The sequence below is a fragment of the Megascapheus bottae genome, chromosome 10, assembly GCF_031878675.1.
Source record: "Megascapheus bottae isolate mThoBot1 chromosome 10, mThoBot2.hap1, whole genome shotgun sequence".
NCBI classification, from domain to species: Eukaryota; Metazoa; Chordata; class Mammalia; order Rodentia; family Geomyidae; genus Megascapheus; species Megascapheus bottae.
The window spans coordinates 24,569,581-24,594,720 of NC_143518.1; the positions used below are offsets into that span (position 1 = coordinate 24,569,581).

A 25,140-nucleotide genomic window follows, 5' to 3' on the forward strand; every position below is an offset into this window, starting at 1 on the left:
AACCTCTAGAAAATGGTAAGAGGGGCTTGACTCAAGGGTAGGGTGGTAGCCTTGAGCTGAAGAGCTCAGGGACAGCTCCCAGGCCAGAGTTCAAGATCTGTGACCCACCAGAAAAAAAAAAAAAGTGATTATCACAAATTAGATAGAGGGGCCAAGATCATGGCCTAGAGGTAGAGTGCCTGCCTTTCATGCATGAAACCCCTGGGTTCAAATTCATTGGTTCCACATACATTAAAAAAAACAGAAGTGGTGCTGTGGCTTAAGTGGCAAAGCGCTGGCCTTGAGAAAAAAGCCCAAGGACATTGCTCAGGCCCTAGTTCAAAGCCCAGAACTGGCAATCAATCAGTCAGTATAAATTAGAATTCAAATGCTTTTTTTTTGGGGGGGGGGGGTCATATGGCTTGAACTGGACCTGGGTACTGTACCGGAGATCTTCAGCACAAGGCTACCACGCTACCCTTGAACCAAGCCCCACTTCTCATTTTCTACTGGTTAATTGGAGATAAGAGTGTCGGGTCCTTTTGTGCCCAGGCTGGCTTTGAACCTTAATCCTCAGATCTCAGCCTCCTGAGTAGCTAGGATTACAGGCATGAGCCACAGTACCTGACTTTCAAATGCATTTAAAGTTAAAAATACACTATAAAGATTTGAGTTTATGCATTTCTTTAACCTGTTTATCTAAACAGAATGATTTAGCAAATTTTTTTTTTTTTTAATTCTTTGGGTTTCTTTTTTGGCCAGTCCTGGGGCTTGAACTCAGAGCCTAGGCAGTCCTTGCGTTTTTTTAAGGCTAGTTCTCTACCACTTGAGCCACAGATCCACTTCCAGCTACTTCTGTGTATATGTGGTACTGAAGAATCAAACCCAAGGCATCATACATGCTAAGCAAGCACTCTACCACGAGGCCACATTCTTGGCCCCTGGGTTTGTTTTTTTTGTTTTGTTTTTTTAATTGTTTTCTTGGTTAAGATATCTGGACCAATCTTGTGTCCTATTTTTGAAATCTATGGCATTATATAAATTTATGTTTAGTTATATCAAAAGGGTAGTATTATGCTTTCATTTTTAACCTTCATGTTACCAATCTCAGTTCCCCCTAGACTGAAGTTTATTAAACTGCTTCCATAGAAGTTCTATTTGCAGTTTTTTTTCCATATTTTTATTGTAATTAATAGAAGGGTTACATTATATTCACCAGATAGAAGGTGCATTACTTCACAGACATTGATACCATTTCTCATGTCTTGGTCCCTATTCCCCCCCCCATCTTCTTTCCCCCCCTTCTCCATCCTATTTCAAATAACCAAATGAGCATATATACAATATATCAGATAACAAGGTGAAATACTGTACCAATATGAGATAACCAAGGGACAGCAAAAGAGATGAGAGATAACATAGTACATTAAGGACAGCAATTATTCATTATATGGCTTTTGTTTCTATATCTTGGAAGTCCTTTTGTTTACACTAACTCCACTAGCACAACAATGTTCATTGTAGCACTACTTACCATAGCAAAGATATGGAACCAACCCAGTCGATGAGTGGATCAACAAGATGTGGTATTCTATGCTGCTCTCAGAAAGAACGGCATCTCCCCATTTGTAAGGAAATGTAAAGTCTTAGAAAAAATAATACTAAGTGAAGTAAACCAGACCCAAAGGAACATAGGCCCAATGGTTTCCCTCATTTGTCATAATCAGTAGAAACCTTGGGCTCTCCTAGCAGAGATTTACAATAGAACAAAGCCTAGATACATAAGGCCATATAATATTTGTAATTTTAAAAATACATTTTCCTATTAGAAAGATGGATGGACAGATCACATTTCTTGAGAAAGAGACCAATAATGTTTTCTTTTTGCCAGTCCTGGGCTTGAGCTCAGGGCGTGGGCATTATCCTTGGGCTTTCTCAAAGCTAGAGTTATACCACTTTAGCCACATTGCTACTTCCAGCTTTTTCTATGTATGTGGTACCAAGGAATTGAACCAGGTCTTAATGCATGCTAGGCAAGCACTCTAACACTAAGCCAAACTCCCAGCCCACCAATAGTATTTTTATTGAGAATGTTTTTGTTTTAAATGAGTTCTAAATAATGAATATTTATACTATGTAAATGATTGTATTTCAAAAACATCAGTGCCTCTCTGAAGTCAGTTTTTGAATTAAAAATTAGCTACAAACGAGTGGCATCCAGGTACCCGTAGCACAAGCCTGTCATCCTTGCTACTCAGAAGGTTGGGATCTGAAGATTGCTTTTCAAAGCCAGGCTGAAGTTTATGAGATGAGCAAAAGCCAGATTACAGACATGGTCCCTCTTAAAATTTTTTAAAACCCCCCAAAAAACAAAAAAAAAAAAAATAAGCAACCTATCTTTACCATCCCATACACACCTCCAGAAAAGTTTATGATAGAAAGAAAAAAAAAGGAAGACAGTTTTCTATAGGGGATTTTTGAATATTATAACAGTTCTTCAGAAATATTTGTGAGCATACATCCCTCTATAAAAGAAAATTAATGACATCTCCTCCATTGGCCTAACCTATTTTTTATCATAGTGTTATTAAAATAGACCTAAAAGTTTAAAATTGTAGACCTTATTCATATGCTTCTATTCCCCTTTGTTTGTTTGTTTGGCAGTCTTTGGACTTGAGCTTTTGTTCTTCTGGCTTTTTACTAGTTAGTTTGAGATGAATCTTACTACCTGTTTGGTGTGACTTTGGACTTCAGTTATCAGAGCTCACTCTCCTTAGTAGGTAGGATTACAAGCATAAGCCACCAGCACCAAACTTGCTTCTGTTTCTTAAACAAGTATAACCTTATTCTAAAAACAATAAATGTATAAATTTTTTAAAAAATCCAAATAACAATATGATGACATAATCTAGAACTGATACATTTTGGCTGAAAATAACTTACCAGTTAACAAAGTAAGCTGAGTTCTGAATAATTGATTAAAGGGATTTTGTTTTTTATGAGGTCATCATGCCTACAAAAATGCATTTCTCTTGGAAGATAATCACTAGTGGATCTTAAATCTTTCTTCATTTTTCTCTATCTGTTTGTTAGAAATTTGACATTGTACATTTGATTTAAAAAAAAAAAAACAAATCAGGCCGGGAGTTTGGCCTAGTGGTTAAAGTGCTTGCCTAGCATGCATAAAGACCTGGGTTCAATTCCTCGGTACCACATACATAGAAAAAAGCTGGAAGTGGTGCTAAGGCTCAAGTGGTAGAGCTCTAACCTTGAGAAAGTCCAAGGACAGTGCTCAGGCCCTGAGCTCCAGCCCAGGACTGGCAAAAAAAAAAAAAAAAAAAAACCAAATCAGTTGAAATTAGTTTTTCTTTCAATTTCTTCATTTACTATATTTTTTATCATTTTGTTTTGATTTAGATCACTGTGTTCACTACTATGATCTTCGTAACACTAAACAGCCAATCATGGTATTCAAGGGACACCGAAAAGCTGTCTCTTATGCAAAGTTTGTGAGTGGTGAGGAAATTGTCTCTGCGTGAGTATTAAATCTCCTCTGACATGAGCTTAATATACAGCTCTGATGTCATTTACCACTTTGTAAAATCACTGTGAATGTAACATAGAATCACGTTAGATTATATGTCCTTTTCCGAAATAGGTTTTTGTGTCCTTTCGAACTAAAATGCATTTATGTTCTAATCTGTGTCATTCACGTGTATATGTTATTTGTGAATAAAATTCTGTAAGTAAATACTAGCTAATTTTTCATTTGTCTCACTTATCTAATACTAGGTTTAATTGTATTTGAATTTCAAGTTGTATTTCAGAAAATGCTTTTCCTTAAGAGAAATAACACAGAATAAGTGCATTATTTATTTGAGTCAATAGTAGATATTATGTATCTACTTTCAGTATTATTTGTTGACTTTTATACTGTAACTGTTCTCTGATCTTACTCAAGGTTTTAAAAATATTTCAAAGAGAACCTTCTAAGTATGACTATTTATACCTGATAGATGTTCTATACAAAGCCATCTGACCTAGAAAATATTAATTTTTTAGTTGTCCTTTTTTACTTTTTTTGAAATAAGTCAGTGATGTAAAATAAATTTCATTTGTTAAACTATTGACAAACCTAACAGGCAGTCCCATTTGTTGGGTTTATATTACCTAGTAAATAACTATTCCTCTTTTTTTTCTTTGATAGATCAAGCTGAATGACATATTTTCTTCTTTTTTTACTTAGTGTCTTATCTCTCAGGAGATAATGTCAGTATCCTTTATTTGGTATCTCTTACCTGTCTACCTCCACACACTGGTTGCTCTAAATAATATTTGGTCATTTGAATTGAGTAACAAAAGAGGGAAAGAAATAAAATGAGTAATGTGGGTCATTTAGATATTTAAATGAAGTAGAAACCAGTCAAAAGGTATTCCATACTCAGGAAGGAATAAAATCAACATAATTTAAATATTATTCAGATGTAAGTATAGATTATTGTGTTTATGATGAAACCATTTTCTTCAATTTGAGATTCATACATGTTTAATTAATTACATATGTAAAGCAATTAATTAGTTACATGTGTTCTTTGTTGAATTGTATCAATTGGAAATCTTAGTTGATCTTATTAAAGTAGACCTAGAACTTTTTTTTTTTTTTTGGTAGATCATGGGGCTTGAACTCTGGGCATGGGTGCTGTCCTAAGGCTACCGCCCTTACTTCTGGGCCTGGGCGTTGCCCCTGACCTTTCCAGCTCAAGGCTACAGCCCTACCCCTGAAGCCCAACCACAAAGCTGGTTTTCTAGTGGTTAATTGGAGATAAGATTCTCAGGGACCTTAGTGCCTGGGCTGGCTTTGAACCACAATCCACAGATCTCAGCCTCCTGAGTAGCTAGGATTACAGCCCCCTGAGTAACTAGTATTAAAGTGTGAGCCACTTTGCCCTGCCTGTAACATTTTTTTACCCATCTACTTCCATCTTAGTTTTAAAGATGATTTTTTTAAGGATTTAGAGCTTGAAATACCTAAAACAAATGCTTCCACAAATATATTTGTCAATACCAATATTAATATAAAATATTTTGATACTATAAACAAAGGGTTATTTAGTGCAACATTGTGAAGCAAAGTAAGTTAAAACAATGTTATAGAACATTGTAAGTCTAGGGGCCGGGAGTTTGGCCTGGTGGTAGAGTGCTTGCCTAGCATGCACGAAGACCCAGGTTCAATTCCTCGATACCACATACATAGAAAAAGCCGGAAATGGCGCTGAGGCTCAAGTGGTAGAGCTCTAGCCTTGAGAAAGTCCAAGGATAGTGCTCAGGCCCTGAGCTCAAACCCACGACTAGCAAAAAAAAACACATTGTCATTGTAAGTCTAGCTTCTATAATCAGGTGGTATGATCTTGACTCTACTATTTATTTACTAGCTGCACTGCCCTGAAAATGACCTTAACCTCTTTAACCTCAGTTCGCTTGTCTCCAAAAAGGGGATGTTATTGGACTATCACTTTCTACACACCCATACTATTAGAATCATTTTAAATAGATTTAATTTTGTATTATCTCATTGGATTCATTTGTTTTATGAAGTAGTAATTACAAAGTTTCGTATTTAACTGATGAAAAACTAAGACTAGTTAGTAAAAGACTCTGACAATTGGGCTGTAGTCTATATTCTTCCTTTTTTTTTCTTTTTTCCCAATCCTGGATCATGAACTCAGGGCCTGAGCACTATCCTTGGACTTTCTTTAAGGCTAGTACTCTTATCTACCATTTGAGCCCCAGCACCACTTACAGCTTTTTTGTGGTATCTAGGAATTGAATCCTGGTCTTCGTGCAGGCAAGCACTCTCCCGCTAGACCAAGCTGTTTCATTCTTAGCCACCAAACTAGATTGCTTCTAATCAGTAGTGATGATGAGTTTCATATCATAATATCGAAAATATATTCTTACTCTTTGTGTTTATTTCAGCTCAACAGATAGCCAGCTAAAACTGTGGAATGTAGGGAAACCATACTGTCTACGTTCCTTTAAGGGACATATTAATGAAAAAAACTTTGTAGGACTTGCTTCCAATGGAGATTATATAGCTTGTGGTAAGTGGAACCATCTTTTTAAGGAAGTTTTTTATATATCTGTAACTGTAATTATATATGATAGGATAAATGGTGTATAAAAGCAGGGAGAAACAAAATAGGCTTGCTAGGCAATAAAAGTTTGCCTCAGATTGTGCTAGAAGAGCATTGTTTCTCCATTTTATCAAGCACAAATTGAAAATACATAATAATTATATTATAATTGTAAACATGTAGTTCTCCATTATGACATAATTTTTATAGGCTGGTATTATGCAAAAAAATTATCAATTTTTGCTAATATTCAGAAGATACTGGTTCTTTTTAAGTTTAATATTTATTTTCTTTCTCTAGAGTTCATTTCATTGAGAAGTCTGTGTAGCATGGACCTGTTATTCTTTGCCTTTTATTTTAGATAATTTATAGAATTCTATCAGAAGTAGAAAAGTCAAATTAGTTATTAAATTTTCACTGATGTTTTTAAGTGACATCTTTTGTTTGATAAATTCAGTTCTTTTTACATATATGAACCTAAATATCAGGAACAAAATAAGGAGCATAATTACCCTACCCTGATAGACTCCTCAAAAATACAGTTCTATAAGCTAATAGAGTAATGTTTAATTGGAAAAATAAGAAAAAAATTATGTAGGCTATTCAAATTAGTCATTGTAGGTGCTATAACTTTCACTTTCTTCTGTATGGTATTCCTTCCAAGTAATTAACAAATGTATGCTCCTATAGACCTCTGATTTTAAACTTAGAATTATCTATATTGTTGCATTATTTAACATTGTTTGTGTCTTTAGTGAGCCATAACTTTTATTCCGTTTCTCATAAAGCAAAATAGGAGAGTCTTCATAGAGTTTGAAGTCATCCTTAGCTCAATAGTGGAACTACCTCAAAAAAAATAGTTTTTAATATTCTAATTCCAAATTGTCACGTTCTAAAGATTATTTTTATCATTTATTTTCAGGAAGTGAGAACAACTCTCTCTATCTGTATTATAAAGGACTTTCTAAGACTTTGCTAACTTTTAAGTTTGATACAGTTAAAAGTGTTCTGGACAAAGACAGAAAAGAAGATGATACAAATGAATTTGTTAGTGCTGTATGCTGGAGGGCACTACCAGACGGGGTAAGTTTTCCCATTAGTTTTTTCTGGTGCGTGCACGTGTGTGTGTGTGTGTGTTTATATTAGGAATCTTCTATAAAACTTTGTGTAGATTTAGGGTATTTGAATCTTAAGATAAAAATTGATATGCTCTTTATTTTTGGCACTGTATCATAAGAGAAAGCAAGCATGTTAAATACAAATAAAATGTCACTAATGAAGCAGTGTCATGCTAATGTCATGTACTGTGTTTATAAAGTCTACAGCAGTAAAGCCCTAGATCTTTACATTCTCATCACTCACTGACTCAGAACAGCTGCCCGTCCTGTATACTCCTGCTTGATAATTGTACCATATAAGTATAATTTTAAAATCTTTATACTATATTTTTACTGTGCCTTTTCTATGTTATATACCCATATACTTGGCATTAGGTTACAATTTTCTACAGTAATTTAGTACAGTAACATGTTGTACAGGTTTATAGCTTAGAAGCCATAAACTGTACTCTTAACAGCTTACATGTACAGCAGGTGACATCCTATAAGTACACTAATGTTCACACGATGTTGAAATCACCTAACAACTTATGACATTAAAAATAAATTCTGTTTCGAAGGTAATAACAAACATGACAGAGCAGGAATGAAAGCCTAACTGTTGGATCTTTTTTCTGAGAACATTGTTGGTTAAAGTTATGGCTTCACAGAAACTTACATCTACTACTTATCACAATATATATGACTCACTTTAGGTCTACAAAGGGATATGGTCTAGGATAAACAAGTAGAAGATAAGACTTCACATTAAAATAAAGTATCACATGAATCCCTGAAATTGAATCTGGGAGAACCTGAATTGTTATTGTCACTAGGATACAAACAAATTCTCTGAAATAAGATACATGTTTTTATATTTATTTTTCTAATAATCAAATATAGTAAATAATTTTTTAAAAGCACAAGAAAACAGGATATATAAAAAATCAGCTTAAAAACAGAATTGCAGTAGCTCTAGATTATAGTTATCAGATACAACTTAAAAATAACAGTGTTGCCAGTTGCAGTGGCTCACACCTGTAATCCCAGCTACTCAGGAGGCTGAGATCTGAGGATCAAGGTTCCAAGCCAGCCCAGACACAAAAGGATCTGAGACTCTTATCTCCAGTTAACTCTACAAAATAGGAATAGTGCTCTGGCTCCAGGGTAGGGTAGTAGCCTTGAGCTGAAGAGCCTCAGGGACAGCGCCTAGGCTGAGTTGAAGCCCACCAAAAAAATTAAAAAATAAAAAATAACAGTGCTTACAGGATGAAAGACAGGATTGCAAAATTTTATCTGGGAACTGAAAGCTATTTTGAAAATGAAAACCCTAGGGGCCGGGAGTTTGGCCTAGTGGTAGAGTGCTTGCCTAGCATGCACGAATACCCGGGTTCGATTCCTCGGTACCACATACATAGAAAAAAGCTGGAGGTGCTGAGGCTCAAGTGGTAGAGCTCTAGCCTTGAGAAAGTCCAAGGACAGTGCTCAGGCCCTGAGCCTAAGCCCAAGCCCGGCAAAAAAATAAAATATGATGTAAAAATCAACATTAATTAAATTCTTAAAAAAAAATGAAAATGAAAACCCTAGGGCTGATAAATGTATTACCAAAATGAAGAACTCAATGAGTATGTTCAAAACAAGATAAGGTAGATATAAAAGAATTACTTCATCTGGTAGATTTGTTGGGAAGAAATGAAGAGACAAAAATACAGAATAAGGGCCGGGAGTTTGGCCTAGTGGTTAAAGTGCTTGCCTAGAATGCATGAAGACCCAGGTTCGATTCCTCGGTACCACATACATAGAAAAAAGCCAGAAATGGTGCTGCGGCTCAAGTGGTACAGCTCTAGCCTTGAGAAAATCCAAGGACAGTGCTCAGGCCCTGAGCTCAAGCCCAGGACTGGCAAAAAAAAAAAAAAAAAAAAAAAATACAGAATAAAAAGTGTTAAAGACAGTTAACATTTTCAGTAAGAGATCTAAAAGAAAAAAGTATACAGCAGTAAAGAAAATTAGAAAGGGTTATTTTTAGATTGTTCCATAAGTCTTTAAACTGAAAAATGAAAGATCTGAAATAGTGTGAATAAATATTATTTCCTGACCTTGGATACAAGCCTGTCAGGGGTTGCCTTGTCATAGCACCATTTCCTTAGAAATATTTTAAGAAAATACAAAATATTAAGTGCTACTTGCAAGTTATCTTTTAAATTTATTATAAAACCCTGTGTATATTATGGGATGTGGACCTGGAGAATTGTAAGCGTACTGGCCTTTTTATCTGTGCACGTTGAACAGTGTAAGATGAATAGGAAACCAAGTTGTGTTGTAGTTTTGAAGTGAACTTCATTCACCTCACTGCCTCTGGTAATAGTAGGTACTCTATATAGGTGAGAGAAAGTCAAATAATATGTTTATGTGAGTGATTGTTAGGCCTTCTGGTGAGATTGAACATACTGTGCAGGCTGAATTTCCAATCCAATAGATTTTGTTTGTTTGTTGTTGTTTTTCCCATTCCCTGTGCTTGAACTCAGGGCCTTGGGCATTCTCAAGGCTACAGCCCGGTTTTCTGGTGGTTATTTGGAGATATGAGTGTCAGGGACTTGAGGGTCTGGACTGGCTTTGAACCTTGATCCTCAGATCTCAGCCTCCTGAGTAGCTAGGATTACAGGTGTAAGCCACCACCCCTGCACAGCTGTCTTTTTGATGTAATAATTTTAGTTCCTTATGTATCCAGAAATAAGATTACTAGATCATATGGCATTTCTTTATTTACATCTAAAGCTTCTGCCTATTGTTTTCCTTGATGACTATTCTAAGTTCTCGTCAGTAGTGTTACAAGGTTGTTTAGTTTTTTTTCCCTTATATTCTGACCACTCTTACATTTCATCATTTTGATTATATAAATTCAGATAGATAACTGTATTTCATTGTGCTGTTACTTTTCTTCTCTCTGAAGATTAATCATGCTGAATATTTTTTCGTATATTCATCTATCTTTGTATTTCTGTTGAGTATTATTCAGATCCTTTGCCACATTTAAAATTGCGTTGTGTATGCTGCAAAGATCTTTTATGAAATTTAAAGATTGTTGCATCCCTGTTTCCTTTGTCATGCAGAAGCTTTTAAATTTGGTTTGGTACCACCATTTGTCCAGTTTTGCTTTCGTCACCTGTTCTTTTGAGTCCATATCCAGAAAGTCATTTTCCTAATCAATATTCTGAAATATTTCCATCAGAATTTCTTTGTATTATAGTACTATTATATATTAGTACTGTGTTATTCTGTCTTGAATTGTTTTTTGTGTACAAAGTAATGATTTGTGTATAAGAGTCAGTTTTCATTCTTACACCATTCATTGAAGAAACTACCTTTTTCTCCAATCTTTTTTAAAAAAGTAGAGAGAAAGTATTGTTTATGAGACTAATAGTGTCACGGTAACAATAGAAGTGAGAAGATACCGAAACCAGATATGCACAGGGTGAAGTAAATTTATAGATATAAATTCCATATGTATATCTAAAGTCTTTCAAGCAAAATGTGAAACAGATTTTTAGCTAATTGATCAGAAGATTTTGCCATCAGTTGGTCTACTCTAAAGGAAACCCTTTAATATAAAAGGAAATTGATCCCAGATTCAAATCAGATTATTGTTGGGGAACAGATAAATCAGGCTACCCTTGGAAAAGTTTGTGTTGAAAATAACTAAGAAATACAAATAGTTCTCAAGTATTAGAGAGAAGAACTGCAATTACGAAAATCTAATGTTTGATTTTACTGTTTCTTAATTTATTTTGGCAAATTGAAAAGGCTATGAAATGTGCCCCTGTTTTCTTCTTCAGAAAAAAAAAATGTACTTAAAATATATTGATTGCCTACACTTACAAGCTACTTCTTTTTCCACAGTTGTAAACTAAAGGGAACATAGCAAGGCCTACTTGTATTCTTCTGTAGCTTGTATTCTTTTCAGTAGCAATCATTTATGAGTTCTCACCGTTAATCATGTTCTTTTTTTCATTGTATTTTATTGTCGGGGTAATGAAAAGAGGGGTTACAGTTACATTCATCAGGTAGTGAGTGCATACTTCTTGAACGTTTTTCTTAAGATTTATTCAGTATATCCAGAAATGAGAGATTTTTACTTGTGATACAAGTTGAAGGTAACTGGAGGTAAATCTCAGTGCTATGTAGCATATAATTAAATCGATAGGGGCCACTTGGTGCTAAGAATTTGGAAAGCATTAGAAGGGAGTATGGTGAATCTATGTACCTGTACCTCTGTGTGTCTCACTCCTTCTTCTTCCCCACATTATTTTTACAACTTTTTCTTATTGACTGAAAAATCAGTTTGACATTGTATGCTAAATGTCTTTTAATGGTTCCTTTTATTTGAATCTTGATTACTAAGTTTATTTGAATGCATTAATATTTAAATTAGAATTCTATGTAGCTAGGAAATTGGAATGTAAGACTAAATAGCAAAAGTAGTTTTGCTAAAAATGGACACTAAATATGGAAGCTGCATGAACCAACCATGTGGACAAATGAGGAATACTTTTTGTCTGCAGATAGCAGCATCCTACATAAACTGGGAGGTCTCTGTCTGACTTAGAACAGCTGGCTAAGTCTGATCGTTCCCCTCCATACACTTAAAACTTTCACTGAAAATACTGCTTTCAACTTTTTACTTACTATCTTTGCTAGTTAAATTTACAGAATTACTAACGTAGATAAATAAAGGTAACTTTATTATCATCTTAACTACTTTTTCAGTTATGTTACCATTTTTGAAAATAGATGTGCTAATTTCATGTTTAAGAAATCTGGCTGGGGCACTGGTCAAATGTGGCACTGTGGCTCAACATGGTAGAGTGCTAGCCTTGAGCACAAATTGGTTCAGGGACAGTGCCCAGGTCCTGTGGGGCCATGTGTTTTTAGATAGGATATAGGTATACTCCATGAAGTTTTGCTTTGAGATGGTTTTCTCCTTTTTTTCTTGTTTTGAGGATCCATGAGGGATTCGGACTGGGACTTTGCTACATAGCCCCCACTGGCCTCAAACTGCCTCTAACCTCAAACTCCTTCTACCTCAGCCTCTTAAAGGCTGGAATTACAGGAATGTGTTGGGACAACATTTTTTTTCTACTGCTGAATAGAAGTTGAACCCAAGACCTTGCAAATGCTAGGCAGGCAGTCTTACTACTAAGCTATATCATATATCATCAAGTGCATATGTGTAGTCTCAGTTTCATGGGAGTTGGAGATCAGGATGATTGTGGTTTGAGGCAAAAAGTTGGATTAAAAAAAAGTTGGATAAATATCACTGCTATGTAGTAAGTATAATTAAATTGGTTGGGACTACATGGTGCTAAGAGTTTGGATAGCACTGGAAGGAAGGAAATATATATGTACCTTTGTCTCATTCCTCCTTCTTTCCCACATAGTCTTTACAACTTTTACTTCTTGACTGCAAAATCAAACTAACTGGACATGATACAAAGTAGCATTGATGTATTTAATTGTTCTTTATAAGTTATTTGTCAGCTTGGTGATTCCTTTACTATGTATATTAATTTTTAAAATATTTTATTGTCTTTATGCAATTACACAAAGGAGTTGCCATTCAACAAAGTAGTTTATAAATACATTGCACCTTGATCACTCCTTTTTTACATTCTCATTTCTTCCAGCCCACCCATTTCCTCACTTTTCTTAAATTTGTTGGATATACATTGAGGTTTCTTTTTTCTTTCTGCCTTCTCAACCCCCTCCTCTGTATATGAATTTTTAATGTTACAAAATCTCACTGAGACCATGTTTTCTCTTTGTAAATTGAATGGATAGCTTTCTCATTAGATAGCTATATCAAAGTAGCAACTAAATACAATAGTTACAGATAAAAGTTATAGATAATGCCAAAGTATTTTAATATCTATGTAAGAGAGTAAAATGAAACACAATTTCATTTATTGTCTGTCTTACAAATATAATAATTCAAACTATACCTTTTCTTTTATGGAATGCAGAAAGGACTGTTAACACCTCAGTGTAAAGGGCAAGATCTCATTGATAGATTGTGGTTTGAGATTCATTCTTTTCAAGACATATTTACACTCATTTTTGCCAAGTCAGTTTAGAAAAACCACATACCAAAGGTCAGGGACAAAAAGAAACTATTGGACTTAGAAGTAACTTTTATATGAAGATTGCCTTGGATCCTTTGTTTAAATATCTTGTATGAGCTCTTACATGCCATCCATGCACAGCATGGATTTCTGTCTGTATAAGGGACTAAGGTCTGGTCATTTCAGGGAATTCTACTGATGCCAGCAAACCTTGGGAAGAGTGAAGTGTAAACTCTGAGATACAAAAGCAATCTACTCCAGAGTTTTTGTTTTTGTTTTTGTTTTTTATTTTATTTTTTTCTTTTGCCAGTCCCGGGCCTTGATCTCAGGGGGCCTGAGCACTGTCCTTTTGTTTTTCCTCAAGGCTAGTTATATAGCACTTGAGCCACAGCAGCACTTATGGCTTTTCTATGTACGTGGTACTGAGGAATCGAACCCAGGTCTTCATGCATGCTAGACAAGCACTCTAGCACTAGACCAAACTCCTGGCCCTACTCCAGAGTAGTTTTAAGAATGATTCTATATATCATATCAGCTGACTACAGCCTGATAAATTGGAACATCGGGATGTTAGAACTTTGACTATTTTCTCATTCCTATTAAATCAGAGTATACCATGGGGATGTTAAAAAAAAAGTTTTAGAATAGTATGAAGGAAATAAAAACAAGTGAAGAATTGGTGATATAATTCAACATTATCACTTATCTGAGTATTGATCAATCGAAGATTGTTAAAAAATATATCTGTATGTTAACTTTTTCCAAAGAAAAAGGAAGAGAAAGTTCGCAAAACCACCATAGATATGCATCAAAAGAAAAGGTGAAAGGGAAGATTTATTTGAAAGTATTATTCTGTGGCTTTAGAATCCTGGGTAAAAACTAGATTTGACTGTACAGAGTCTGTGAATTCCTACATGAGAAGAAAACTGCTTAAATTTTCAATGTAATTGAAATATAAATACCACCCTTTTACCTCTAAAGAATGAGGAAGAAAATGATGCATAAGTCCATACTGTATTATTTATAATCTTGATGTGAGAAGAGCATAAGGTATATGAATGAACTCTTAAGTATACATTCTTTTTTTTTTTATCACTGAGAAGACTTCTAAGTTCATAAATAAAAAGGAAATTCTTGGAGGAAGGGAAGTTGGGAGAAAAACATGGGAAGAGGTGTCAGTGTTCAAGAAGTAATGTACTTGCTACCTGATGAATGTAACTGTGACCTCTCTATACATCACCTCAACAATAAAATACAGTAAAAGTTCTTTTGTTCAAGTAGGATAAGAAGCTCAATGGAGAGAACATTACAAAATTAAGAGACATATTATAAATTTTAATTCTTTTGTTTGAAACCTTACTAGCTCAAGTTTATATTTGCTTTTCCATTATTTGAGGCAAGATATAAGTTGTGTACCCTCTAAGGAGCTGTATTTGTAGATACCGTATGTTATGACTTTACTATTTCTACTTTTCCATATTCTTTTCCAGAAGGCTTAAAAATACACTAATAGAACCAGGAGAAAGGTGTCCCAGCTTCCAGAAAGAGAGCTAACAAACCTTCTTCCTTATTATTTTGTACAGTCTTTCAGGTGACCAGGTGATGCAGAAACCACATTAAAGGCATATCTTGCCCACTTAGTTCACTTACTACCAATCTTTGAAATCACCCTTACAGACACAATGCTTCACCAATATAGATAGTTCTTAATTTAGTTGAGTTGATATTTAAAATTAACCTTCCTACTTTAACTACCCTGGAGACCAGGATAGACTTTTTCTGTTAAAACTTTTGTCAAAGCAATTATTTAATGGCCAAATTACTCAGAGACCTATACAAAGGCCCTTTATAATAAAAATTTGAACATTAGAGTTGCTTTTGATGTCAAGTAAACCTGTTATTAGTAAATAATTTTTCATGTCATAACTTTTAGTTCTCCATGCTTTAACTATTCATTATAATCTGGTTTTCCTTTTAATCATTCCCTCATTTGAGGCTCCTTTACTCTTCTTGAAGCTAGAAGCAGTTTTGTCTCACAGAACCGGCTATCACTTGTAAATTTACTTTTAATCCTATGTGTTTTGTTCATTCATAACAGTAATTCTGTTGTCTTAAGTTTATTAGTATTTGTCTATTTTTTTGTAGATTAAGATTTTTTGGGGGGGGCCAGGCAGAGAAGGCAGATTTATTTATTTTTATTTTTTTATTGTAATTAATAAAAGGGTTACATGATATTTGCCAGATACCCTTTCACATGTCTTGGTCCCCATTACCCTCCCCCCAACCCCCCATTAGTAGATTGAGATTTAAAGAGATTTAGCAACCTACCCATTATTATGTAATTTGGAATTTCTATCTTTATAAATCTGAAGACTATTTCAACCATTTGCTCTGGCTATCTTTGTAACCCATTTATATTTTGCCACTTTTTGTTGATTTGATATAGTAATAGAGATTTTCTTAACATAGTTGCTGTCTAGTTCATCCTGAAATCCATTACTAGCCTATCTGTGCATGTAGAAGTAAACTCGGTGAAGTTACTTTTCCTGTAAAAGACTACAGATCTCTTCTTGGTGAGCTTAAAAATGAAGCTAGCAGGGCAGAGAGTTTGGCCTGGTAGTAGACTGCTTGCCTGGCATGCACGAAGACCAGGGTTCAATTCTTTAGTGCCACACACATAGCAAAAAAAAAAAAAAAAACAAACTGAAAATGGTGCTGTGGCTCAAGTGGTAGAACTCTAGCCTTGAGAAAGCCCAAGGACAGCCAAAAACAACAACAACAACGACAAAAAAAATTGTATCTAGGCGCTAGTGTCTCATACCTGTAATCCTAGCTATCCAAGTGGCTGAGTCCACAGGCAGCAATATGTTTTCTTCTTGAGTTTAATGTCATAGAGATTCCAAGTTCCTCTTCTTTTGCTATCTAGTGGAATCGTTTCTATTAAGCTTAAACTTTTATACTGTATGGTAATACAAGTTGAATATCGCTAGTCCAAAATTCCACCTCTGATACTGTATGTATTTATAGTAGGGGGAACAAGTTTCCATGGCCACAGCATCTAGTGATGAAAAGTCCCTAGTGATAGCATTCTTGGAAAATGTAGAGTTACTCCCATTGTTAAACAGCAGTCAATCAACCCAATGCAGTTTGCAGCTCTGCTTCTTAGTATTGCTCCTGAAAGTCATCACACAGCTTTGGTTGTAAAAGTTTTGCTGGAAAGAAATCTATATTGAATCATTGTGTTTCTTTGCTGCTTTCTGTTCTAGAAAGTCTGTCTTTGACCAGTTCAGGATGAACTGTCAACCACTTGCTAAATTTGGGTCACTAAAAGAGTAATTAAATTTCTGTTTTTTTTAAAATATTTTTTATTGTAATTAATAAAAGGGTTACATGATATTTGCCAGATAGAAGATGCATTAATTCACATACATTGATACCCTTTCACACATCTTGGTCCCCATTACCCTCCCCCTCACCCCCCATCTTGGTTTTCTCCCGTTCCCTATCCAATTTCAAATAACCAAATACAAATATATCCAATATATCAGATAACAAAGTGAGATACTGTAACAATATGATATAACCAAAGGACAGCAAAAGAGATGAGAAATAACATAGTACCTTAAGGACAACAATCATTCATTATATGACTTTTGTTTCAGTATCCTGGAGGTCCTTTCAATTAGCTTCATACTATATGGCCTTATGTATCAAGGTTTTGCTCTGTTGCAAATCTCTGCTAGTAGAGTCCAAGGTTTCTACTGATTATGACAAATGAGGGAAACTATAGAGCCTAAGTTCCTTTGAGTCTGGCTTACTTCACTTAATATAATTTTTTTCTAAGTCTTTCCATTTCCTAACAAATGGGTCGATGTCGTTTTTTCTGACAGCAGCATAGAATTCCACTTAGCCACCAGAAAACGGGAAGTGGCACTGTGGCTCCAGGAGGTAGCGTTGAGCTGAAAAGCTCAAGAACAGTGCACAGACCCAGAGTTCAAGCCCAGAGTTCATTACAATTCTTTTTCATTAGTATAGGTTAATCATAAAAGCAGTTGCCTTATGATATATACATGTATGTAATGTATTTTGATAGAATTCACTTCACTTATATTGCTCTCTTAATCCCTTTCCCTCCTCACAACCTTATCAACAATTTTCAGTGGTTTTATTATGCAATTTTCTTATATAAACATATTCACATAGATATACATATATAATGAACTTCTATAACTAAAATATCTTAATTGTTTGCTTTGGAGGACTGTTAGAAAATATTAGCATTTTAATCTTATTAAAACTTTTTAGTCATGTATTTCCACATTTGGCCCATTCTCACCAGGCTGTTCTCTTCAGTCATTCTGAAGCTGAGTGGTTTTAGATTTAGCATTTGATTTATTGCTAGTATTTTGGTATTACTCTTATGAATGGGGATTTTTTCTTCCCTTGTCATATTGTCTTTTTTTCTCATTGGTTAGAGGAGTTTACTATACTTTCAGGGTCTGTGTTCTGTGGCCGTATAGTCAAGAAGCTTCTTTTCTTTCTTCAGTTAGATCTTTTGCTCCATAGAGTCTTTATGACTCTTTGTTTTCTATAATCTCTTTTCAAAAAATTTTTATTCCCTCTTCCCTCTCTGCCATGATTCTCCGTGGCTCAGTGGCAAGTTCCCACACAGCAAGGGTGACATCCTAAGCAATTCCCAGGTACCAAAAAAGAAAAGCCAAAAAAGAAAAAAAAGGCTCATTTCTTCAGAAGGGTATAGTTCTGTGCATTCAGTTTACAGTCTAGTAATGTCTGGTTTTCCTCCTGACATCTGTAAATTTGCCATCCACAGCTAGACTTCTTCTAGAGCAATATATTAAATTTCTGTTTTATCTTCTGAGTCTCCTCATTTCATGTCCCCTCAATATGTAAGTATTGGACACTGTGCCCATGAAGTCACAGAAATCACCCACAGTTCCCCCCAAAGAGGATACTGAAACTCTTTTAGTGAATCCTGTCATTGTTTTCAAGCACAACTGTGACAGTTTATTTAAGGAGAACCTTCAGCTAGGGAAAGAACAGCAGAGCCCATGCCCACATGTCTGTTCCTTGATACAGCTATATCCGTTTTGCTATTGCCAATATTCCCATCTAAGGAGTATCCCAATCCTACTAAAACTTCTGTGGCAGCCAAAGAAACTATTTCTTCTCTCATATGCCAGTGGTAACACGATGAGCTGTTTGCAGAAGTAGCTTCATAAAACCAAAGGGAAAATTACAATAAAGAATAATAACCTTGTAAAAATACAAATTAGTTATACCAAGGAATATCAAGGAAACTAAAACTTATAACTCAACTTGGCTAAAATAACATTCCCAGTACACAAGCCACATTTTTTCTTTCTTTCCGTCACTTCATCATGAAGCATGAAGAAGGTTCAGGCAGATCCTGGACTTCATTAGAGTTTGACTCCTTTTTCTGTTTCACATCGCTATCATTTGTATTTGGCCTTTCCATCAGCCATCTACACTCTGTGGCAGTCTTGAGTTTTTCCAACTCTCCCTTGGGGAGGCAAGCCTATAATACTGCAGAGCCTTCCTATATATACTGTTTCTCATAGGAAGCATGTCTCAGCTCCTGCTGCTTTCTGAGATTCTCTGATAAGCTCATTCTTGACCATTCCTTTTCCCATTATTCTTACTTTCAGGGGGTGTGGGGAGGGTGTGAATGGCATATACATACTCTGTGGCATAAATTTTCACTCAAGTAATCACCAGAGTTCTGCACAATACATATGTGAAGTGATAGATGATTTTTAAAGACAACCTTCTCTTCTTTAAGATGAATATTCTCTACTTTTCTCCCCAGTTATAAATATCTATTCAAATATATGAGAAGCATTTACATGAATTATAATTACTGTGTGTCATGTCAGGAAATGAGTGAAGAAGTGTTCTGGGGAAGCAATTGCTTTGTTTTTCAAAAGCTATTATTTCAGTCTTTGTATTTCTGCACTTTGCATTTCTTTTCTTAGCAATCCTTTTTCCCTTCTAGTTTCTTTTATGTTTAGAAGTTTTCTACTTCTGACTTAATTTTTTATTAGAACTTAATCCTCAAAAAATGGAGTTTTCTGTTAAACCTCACAAATACATGCATGTTAAAAGTTGGCTCTTGATGTCAGATTCTATTGGTGTTTTAGGGTAGAGTTAAAGACAAAGAGGAAATTATTCTCCTCGGCTACCCTCCAGGAAAATTTTCTCTTTACTTAAAAACCCTTGTTTTTTTTCTAGGAATCCAACGTGCTGATTGCTGCTAACAGTCAGGGTACAATTAAGGTAAGTTATTTTGTACATTTCCATTTTAACCTCAGAACTCATTTTTAGACTATGACAGTATACTGAAGAACCTTATCGACTGTTCCAAATACTAGGTCATTGTCTCCTTGGATATGACTAAATTGAAGGAGAATGAAGTAGGTAGATGTCAACTATGGAGAAGATGGTAGTGTTTATTGAGATTGTACAGGTAGTCGATGGATTGATAAGTTACTTATTGAAAAAGAGATGATGACTGAGCATTAACTGTAAACCAAGCACTCTTTAGCTTCCCTTATATAAATTAACCCCTAAGGTCCAAGGTACAATGAGAAGTGTACTTTAAGTGCACTGCACTTAAATATGTTATACTCTAATTTTACTCTTCCTCATGTTTCTGTCCCTTTTTTTATTTTCCAAAGTTACTAAGGTGAGTTAGGATAGAGAAGAAATTTTAGTTAATTGAAATTGATTGATTATTGATGTGATTATTTTTGATGCAGTCTGAAAATTGAATGTTCGTTGATACATTCTTTCACAAATTCAGCGTTTTCTAGATACTTAGTAAATAGGCGCTTAGGAAATAAACTTTGCCAAATTATACTATTAGATATTTGTACCTGGACTATTAGATAAGTAGTGAAGCAGTGAAATTTTTCTAAGCAATACAGTATTTTGGTAGAGACTTTTAGTGCATAGATTTTACTAGTATATGTACTGAGTATACCTGTCCTTTCTACATATTCTTCCTGGATTATAAAGAAAGTTTTTTTTTTAAAGTACTGTCTATTTTGCCTTCCAGTGGACATTAATTTTTCCATGACTTTTCTCAGCCTGTCAGAGCTAGAGAATACACCAGCAACCATGCATAAATAATATGAGTTTCTGACTACTCCCTCCTTCCTTTTTCCTCCTGCTGGCCTCTACTAGTTGAAGCAGGTGCCAGAAAGTAAAGCCATACCACATAAATTGGATGAGATGTTTGGAGGAGACAAACTCTTGAAGAACTGTAATGACAATTAGTCACATTTAATTCATACGATAGTCTCGTTTTTTTTAGGTAGCTTGTTTATCTCTTTGGGTAGCCCTTCCCACAAAGAAACTACAGTAGCTTAAATGAAAACTAGACTTTCAAGATGGATATGATGGTATACCATTAGCAGTCATGAGGTTGTAATCCCAGCACTTGAGAGGCTAAAGTTAGAGAATTGCTAGTTAGAAGACATGAAATCTAAGATTTTGCTTAGCAGCATGAACATCTCTTGTTAAGTAACCTATTCATCTAATAGAAGGACCAGACATAGGTCAAACCTTAGCAGTACAAGAGCAAAATGATAGTGACTTTAAATCTTTGCTACCTAGAATTACAATCTTAATGTAACATAATTTTTTGACAGTATCTCATAATTACCTTCATGTTCTTTGTCCTTTCTTAGCCATTTGCTTTCCTATTACTTTTAACAAAAGAGTAGTAGCACTAACAAAATATCACACCAGATGCTTGACGTTGACAATGAAAGGAGTAGAAGAAGACAATATCTTAGAACATATACTTTGATCACTAGTATTTGGGAAGTGTTTATTTGCTCCAACTAATTTTTGTCAGTAGGAGAAAATAAGTAAATTAAAATTGACCACAGTAATACTTTCAATTGTCTGAAGAAAATAGAAAGATACAAATATTCTAGAAATATTTTTATGCTGTGCCATCAGCCATCAGTTCAGTTGTCCATGTTCCATGTTATTTATCTTGAAAGCTTTCTAATTAACTGTGATGATAACTAATCTGAAAGAGTTCATACAGTGATTGAACTGAAAATAAGAAAGGATTAATGTCCATTATCTTCACCTTCTCGAACATTCTACCTGTTGGTAAATATTCTTTATTTGCTTCCCATCGATAACCGTATTAGAGATTCACTGAACTCTTACTTTAAAAACTACTATATAATACTCATCCTGTTTTTCTAAACTCCATTTAGGTGCTAGAATTGGTATGAAGGGTTTACTGAAGATACCTTGTGCTTGATCTTGCTGAAAAACAACTGCAGCTGACAATGAGAGAAGAAACAGGAAAGTCATGGATGTCTCTCCCAAAGTCATCCTGGATTTTAGATTTCTTTTGAGAACCTTTTTCCATTTTTTTCCTCCTTATGACCTTTGGGACATTGGGAATACCCAGCAAACTCTCCACCATCAATATAACTCCATGGACTTCGCTGCTGTTGGTGGTGTGGTTATCTAATTTTTGTGATAGGGAAATAAATTCTTTTGAATAAAAATAAATAACAAAAAATAATAAAAATTTATTGAGCCACAGTAAGCTGCTAAAGTTTTTATCAAATATGAGGAGTAGCATAAATTATATAAAGATGTTTCTGTGAACGATTTTGGAAAATTGTAGGTTAGAACTAACCTTCCTCAGCACCTCTGGATCTGGATATAGATCTAAATTTTATATTTGTAGAGATCACATTCAAACAGAAAGGGAATGCCTTTAGTTTTCTCTTACTGCTTTCAGTCACAGATGTAGACCTTAATCCTTAAATCATTGTCATAAAAGCTCTGTCATTTATTAGTGTTATCCTAATTGGAACAAAAGTCAGTACTTTTTTTTTTTTTCCTGTAGAGTCAGATCAATATTTTAGCCTTTTCAGGCCACCTGGTTTCTAATAAAACTACTCAGCTGCCAGTACAGCAAGAAAGGAGCCATGCACAGAATGGGAACAAATGGGCAAAAAAATAGATGGAATTGAAAATTTTGCCTGCCGATCATGGTTTCTCGGCCTCATTTTCAAATTGTAAAAGAAAAGAAATTAAGATTAGCAAATCAAACACATCATAAAGAGATACTTTTAAATCTGAGAGCACTTTTCAGCAGAAGATAGTAAAATTATGCTCCACACATTTTATAAAAGTAAACTTGAGGCTATCCATGGCTCATATCTGTAATCTCCTACTTGGGAAACAGATCAGGAGGATTGCAGTTTGAGCCTAGCTCAGGCAATAAGTTAGTAAGGAGACCTCTTTCTTTTTTCTGATCCTAGGACTTGTACTCAGGGCTGGGCATTGTCCCTGTACTTTTGTGCTCAAGGCTGGTACTCTAGCACTTGAGCTAGAGTGTAATTGGAAATAAGAATCTCATGGACTTGGACCACGAGGGTAGCCTTGTGGTAAGAGTGTTCACCTCGCATGCACAGAGCCCTGGGTTTGATTCCTTGGTACCACATACACAAACAAAGCCGGAAGTGGCGCTGTGGCTCAATTGGTAGAGTTCTAGCCTTGAGCAAAAAGTGTCCAAGGACAGTGCCCACGCCCTGGGTTCAAGCTCAACTGGCCCAAAAAAAAGAATCTCATGCACTTTCCTGTTGAGGCTGGCTATGAGCCGTGATCCTGAGATCTCAACTTCCTGAGTAGCATTACAGGAATGAGCTACCAGATCCCAGCAAGAAAACCAAGCAGGCATAGTAGTATGCACGTGTTACCCCTCCTGATCTCAGTTCCAACTAGTCCTTGGTAAAACACAGGATTCTACTCAAAAATACTTTAAAGCAAAAGAAGGTGATAGAGCTGCCTGCCACCCCCAAATAAGAAAAACAACTACCTGAAGAGAATTGAATGAAGATATGCATGCTTTGCATAATGTAATCAATATCATAAATGTATCCCTCAATTTAAAATTACTGAATCCAGCCACAGGTTCACACTGATTTATCTGAATATCAGGAAATTAACAAGACATGTACTTTATATTAAATAACCTCCTACAGAGTCTGGAAAAATATGCCATAATCAAGCACATTAATTATGTATGCAAGAAAGCATATTAATGTTCACATTGTATGAAATTAGTTTCAAATTTCAAACATTAGGTGATTTTTTTTTTTTTTAGTTTTTTAGAATCACACTTTACTTACCAACTTCTGAGAGTGGAGAGATGATCAATTTCTGGACTCTTCTGAAAGGAAAGTCTGGTATTGAGAAGTAAACACATCATCAACCAGAACTGTGGTATTTACACATTATTTCCAAGATTAGTGAATGGTCTTTTGTAAAGATGTGGAAAGAATTCTCAGATGCAAATTCTTTACTTAGGAAAGTTCACTTGAAGGGGTATATGTTCTGAAAATAAGCAAAATGATTAAATAGAATTAGTTTTTGTTTTTGTTTCTTTTTGGATCAGTTGTAGGGCTTGAACTGTGGGCCTGGGCATTGTCCCTGAGCTCTTTAGTTCAAGGCTTCTGCCCTGGAGCCATAGCACCACTTCCAGTTTTCTGGTGGTTAATTGGAGATTAGAATCTCAAGGACTTTAGTGCCTGAGCTGGCTTTGAACCGTGATCCTCAGATCTCAACCTCCTGAGTAGCTAGGATTACAGGTATGAGCCACCACGACTAGCTAAATAGAATTATATTTTGTTGGTGTTCTAACAGTTCAGAGGTTTAACACCTGAGTCCCATTGCCCCAATCTTTTTTTCTTTATCAGATAAGCTCTCGCTTTTTTTTTTTTTTTTAAACCAGTTCTAGGGCTTACTAAACTCAGGGCCTGGGATCTGTCCTTGAGCACTTTTGCTGAAGGCTAATGCTCTGTCACTTGAGCCATAGCATCACTTCTGGCTTTTTTCTGTGTGCATAGTACTGAGGAAGCTAGGCAAGCACTATCACTAGGCCATACTCCTGACCCCTACCTTTCATTTTTGACCAAAGCCAATTCTCTAGTTCACATTAGCTAGCTAGCTACATAACACCAAACCCAGCTTGTTTGTAAAGATGAAGGCCTTGCCACTTTTTTGCCTGTGTGGCCACAAGCCACATGTCTCTCAATCTCCACCTCCCCAATAGCTGAAATTATAAGTAAGTACTAGTAAATAGTACAAACTCAATTATATATTTTTTTTCAACCTGTCTTCATTGGGTTTAGAAGGATGCATTTAGATGCATTTGGTTATCAAGGTACACAATTTTTTAAATTAATTTTTATTGTAATAGAAGGATTACATTATATTCATCAGATAGAACGTGCATTACTTAACAAACATTGCTGTCCCTTGTCATGTTTTTGTCCCCATTTCCTTCCCCCATTCCCTCCCCTCCACAGTCCATGATTTTAATGTTACATAATTTTTTAAATTATTAATACTTTAAAGTGTTTTGTAATTATTTCTTGTAAAAAGTTGGGGGGGAAAAAAGACAAAGGCCAGCCATGGCTTACCTATTATTTTATCCTAGATCCCTCTTGGGAGACTTGGTTCTAAATACTTTGTCACTATTTAAAAATACTGTTAGCAAAGCCATCAAAAATGAAGTCTGAGGAACTCAAGGGCCTAAACACACATGACTACATGTTCTGTGTGTCCTGGATGATATTCTGAAACAGGAAAAGGTTATTACATAAAAATGGGAGGAACTACTCATGAAGCTGAAACCTGAGTCTGACAGTTCAGAGCCAGCCTGGGCACAAAAGTCCATGAGACTTTTATCTCCAATTAACCACCAGAAAACTGGAAATGGTGCTGTGGCTC

General features: G+C 35.3%; 1 protein-coding gene and 1 non-coding gene across 2 annotated transcripts in view; both read left to right on the plus strand.

Moving 5' to 3' along the window:
* Positions 1–21,943, plus strand: part of Cop1 (COP1 E3 ubiquitin ligase) — a 95,486-nt gene extending 73,543 nt beyond the window's left edge. The window contains exons 16-20 of the mRNA XM_090340379.1: positions 3,397–3,514; positions 5,956–6,080; positions 7,036–7,196; positions 19,597–19,641; positions 21,603–21,943. Coding sequence (XP_090196505.1) covers positions 3,397–3,514; positions 5,956–6,080; positions 7,036–7,196; positions 19,597–19,641; positions 21,603–21,620 — 467 coding nt within the window. The 3' untranslated portion in view covers positions 21,621–21,943. The remainder of the gene's footprint in view (positions 1–3,396; positions 3,515–5,955; positions 6,081–7,035; positions 7,197–19,596; positions 19,642–21,602) is intronic.
* LOC150057726 (small Cajal body-specific RNA 3) lies at positions 11,713–11,851 on the plus strand. Its single transcript, XR_016536919.1, has one exon.
* Positions 21,944–25,140: the final 3,197 nt, after the last annotated feature.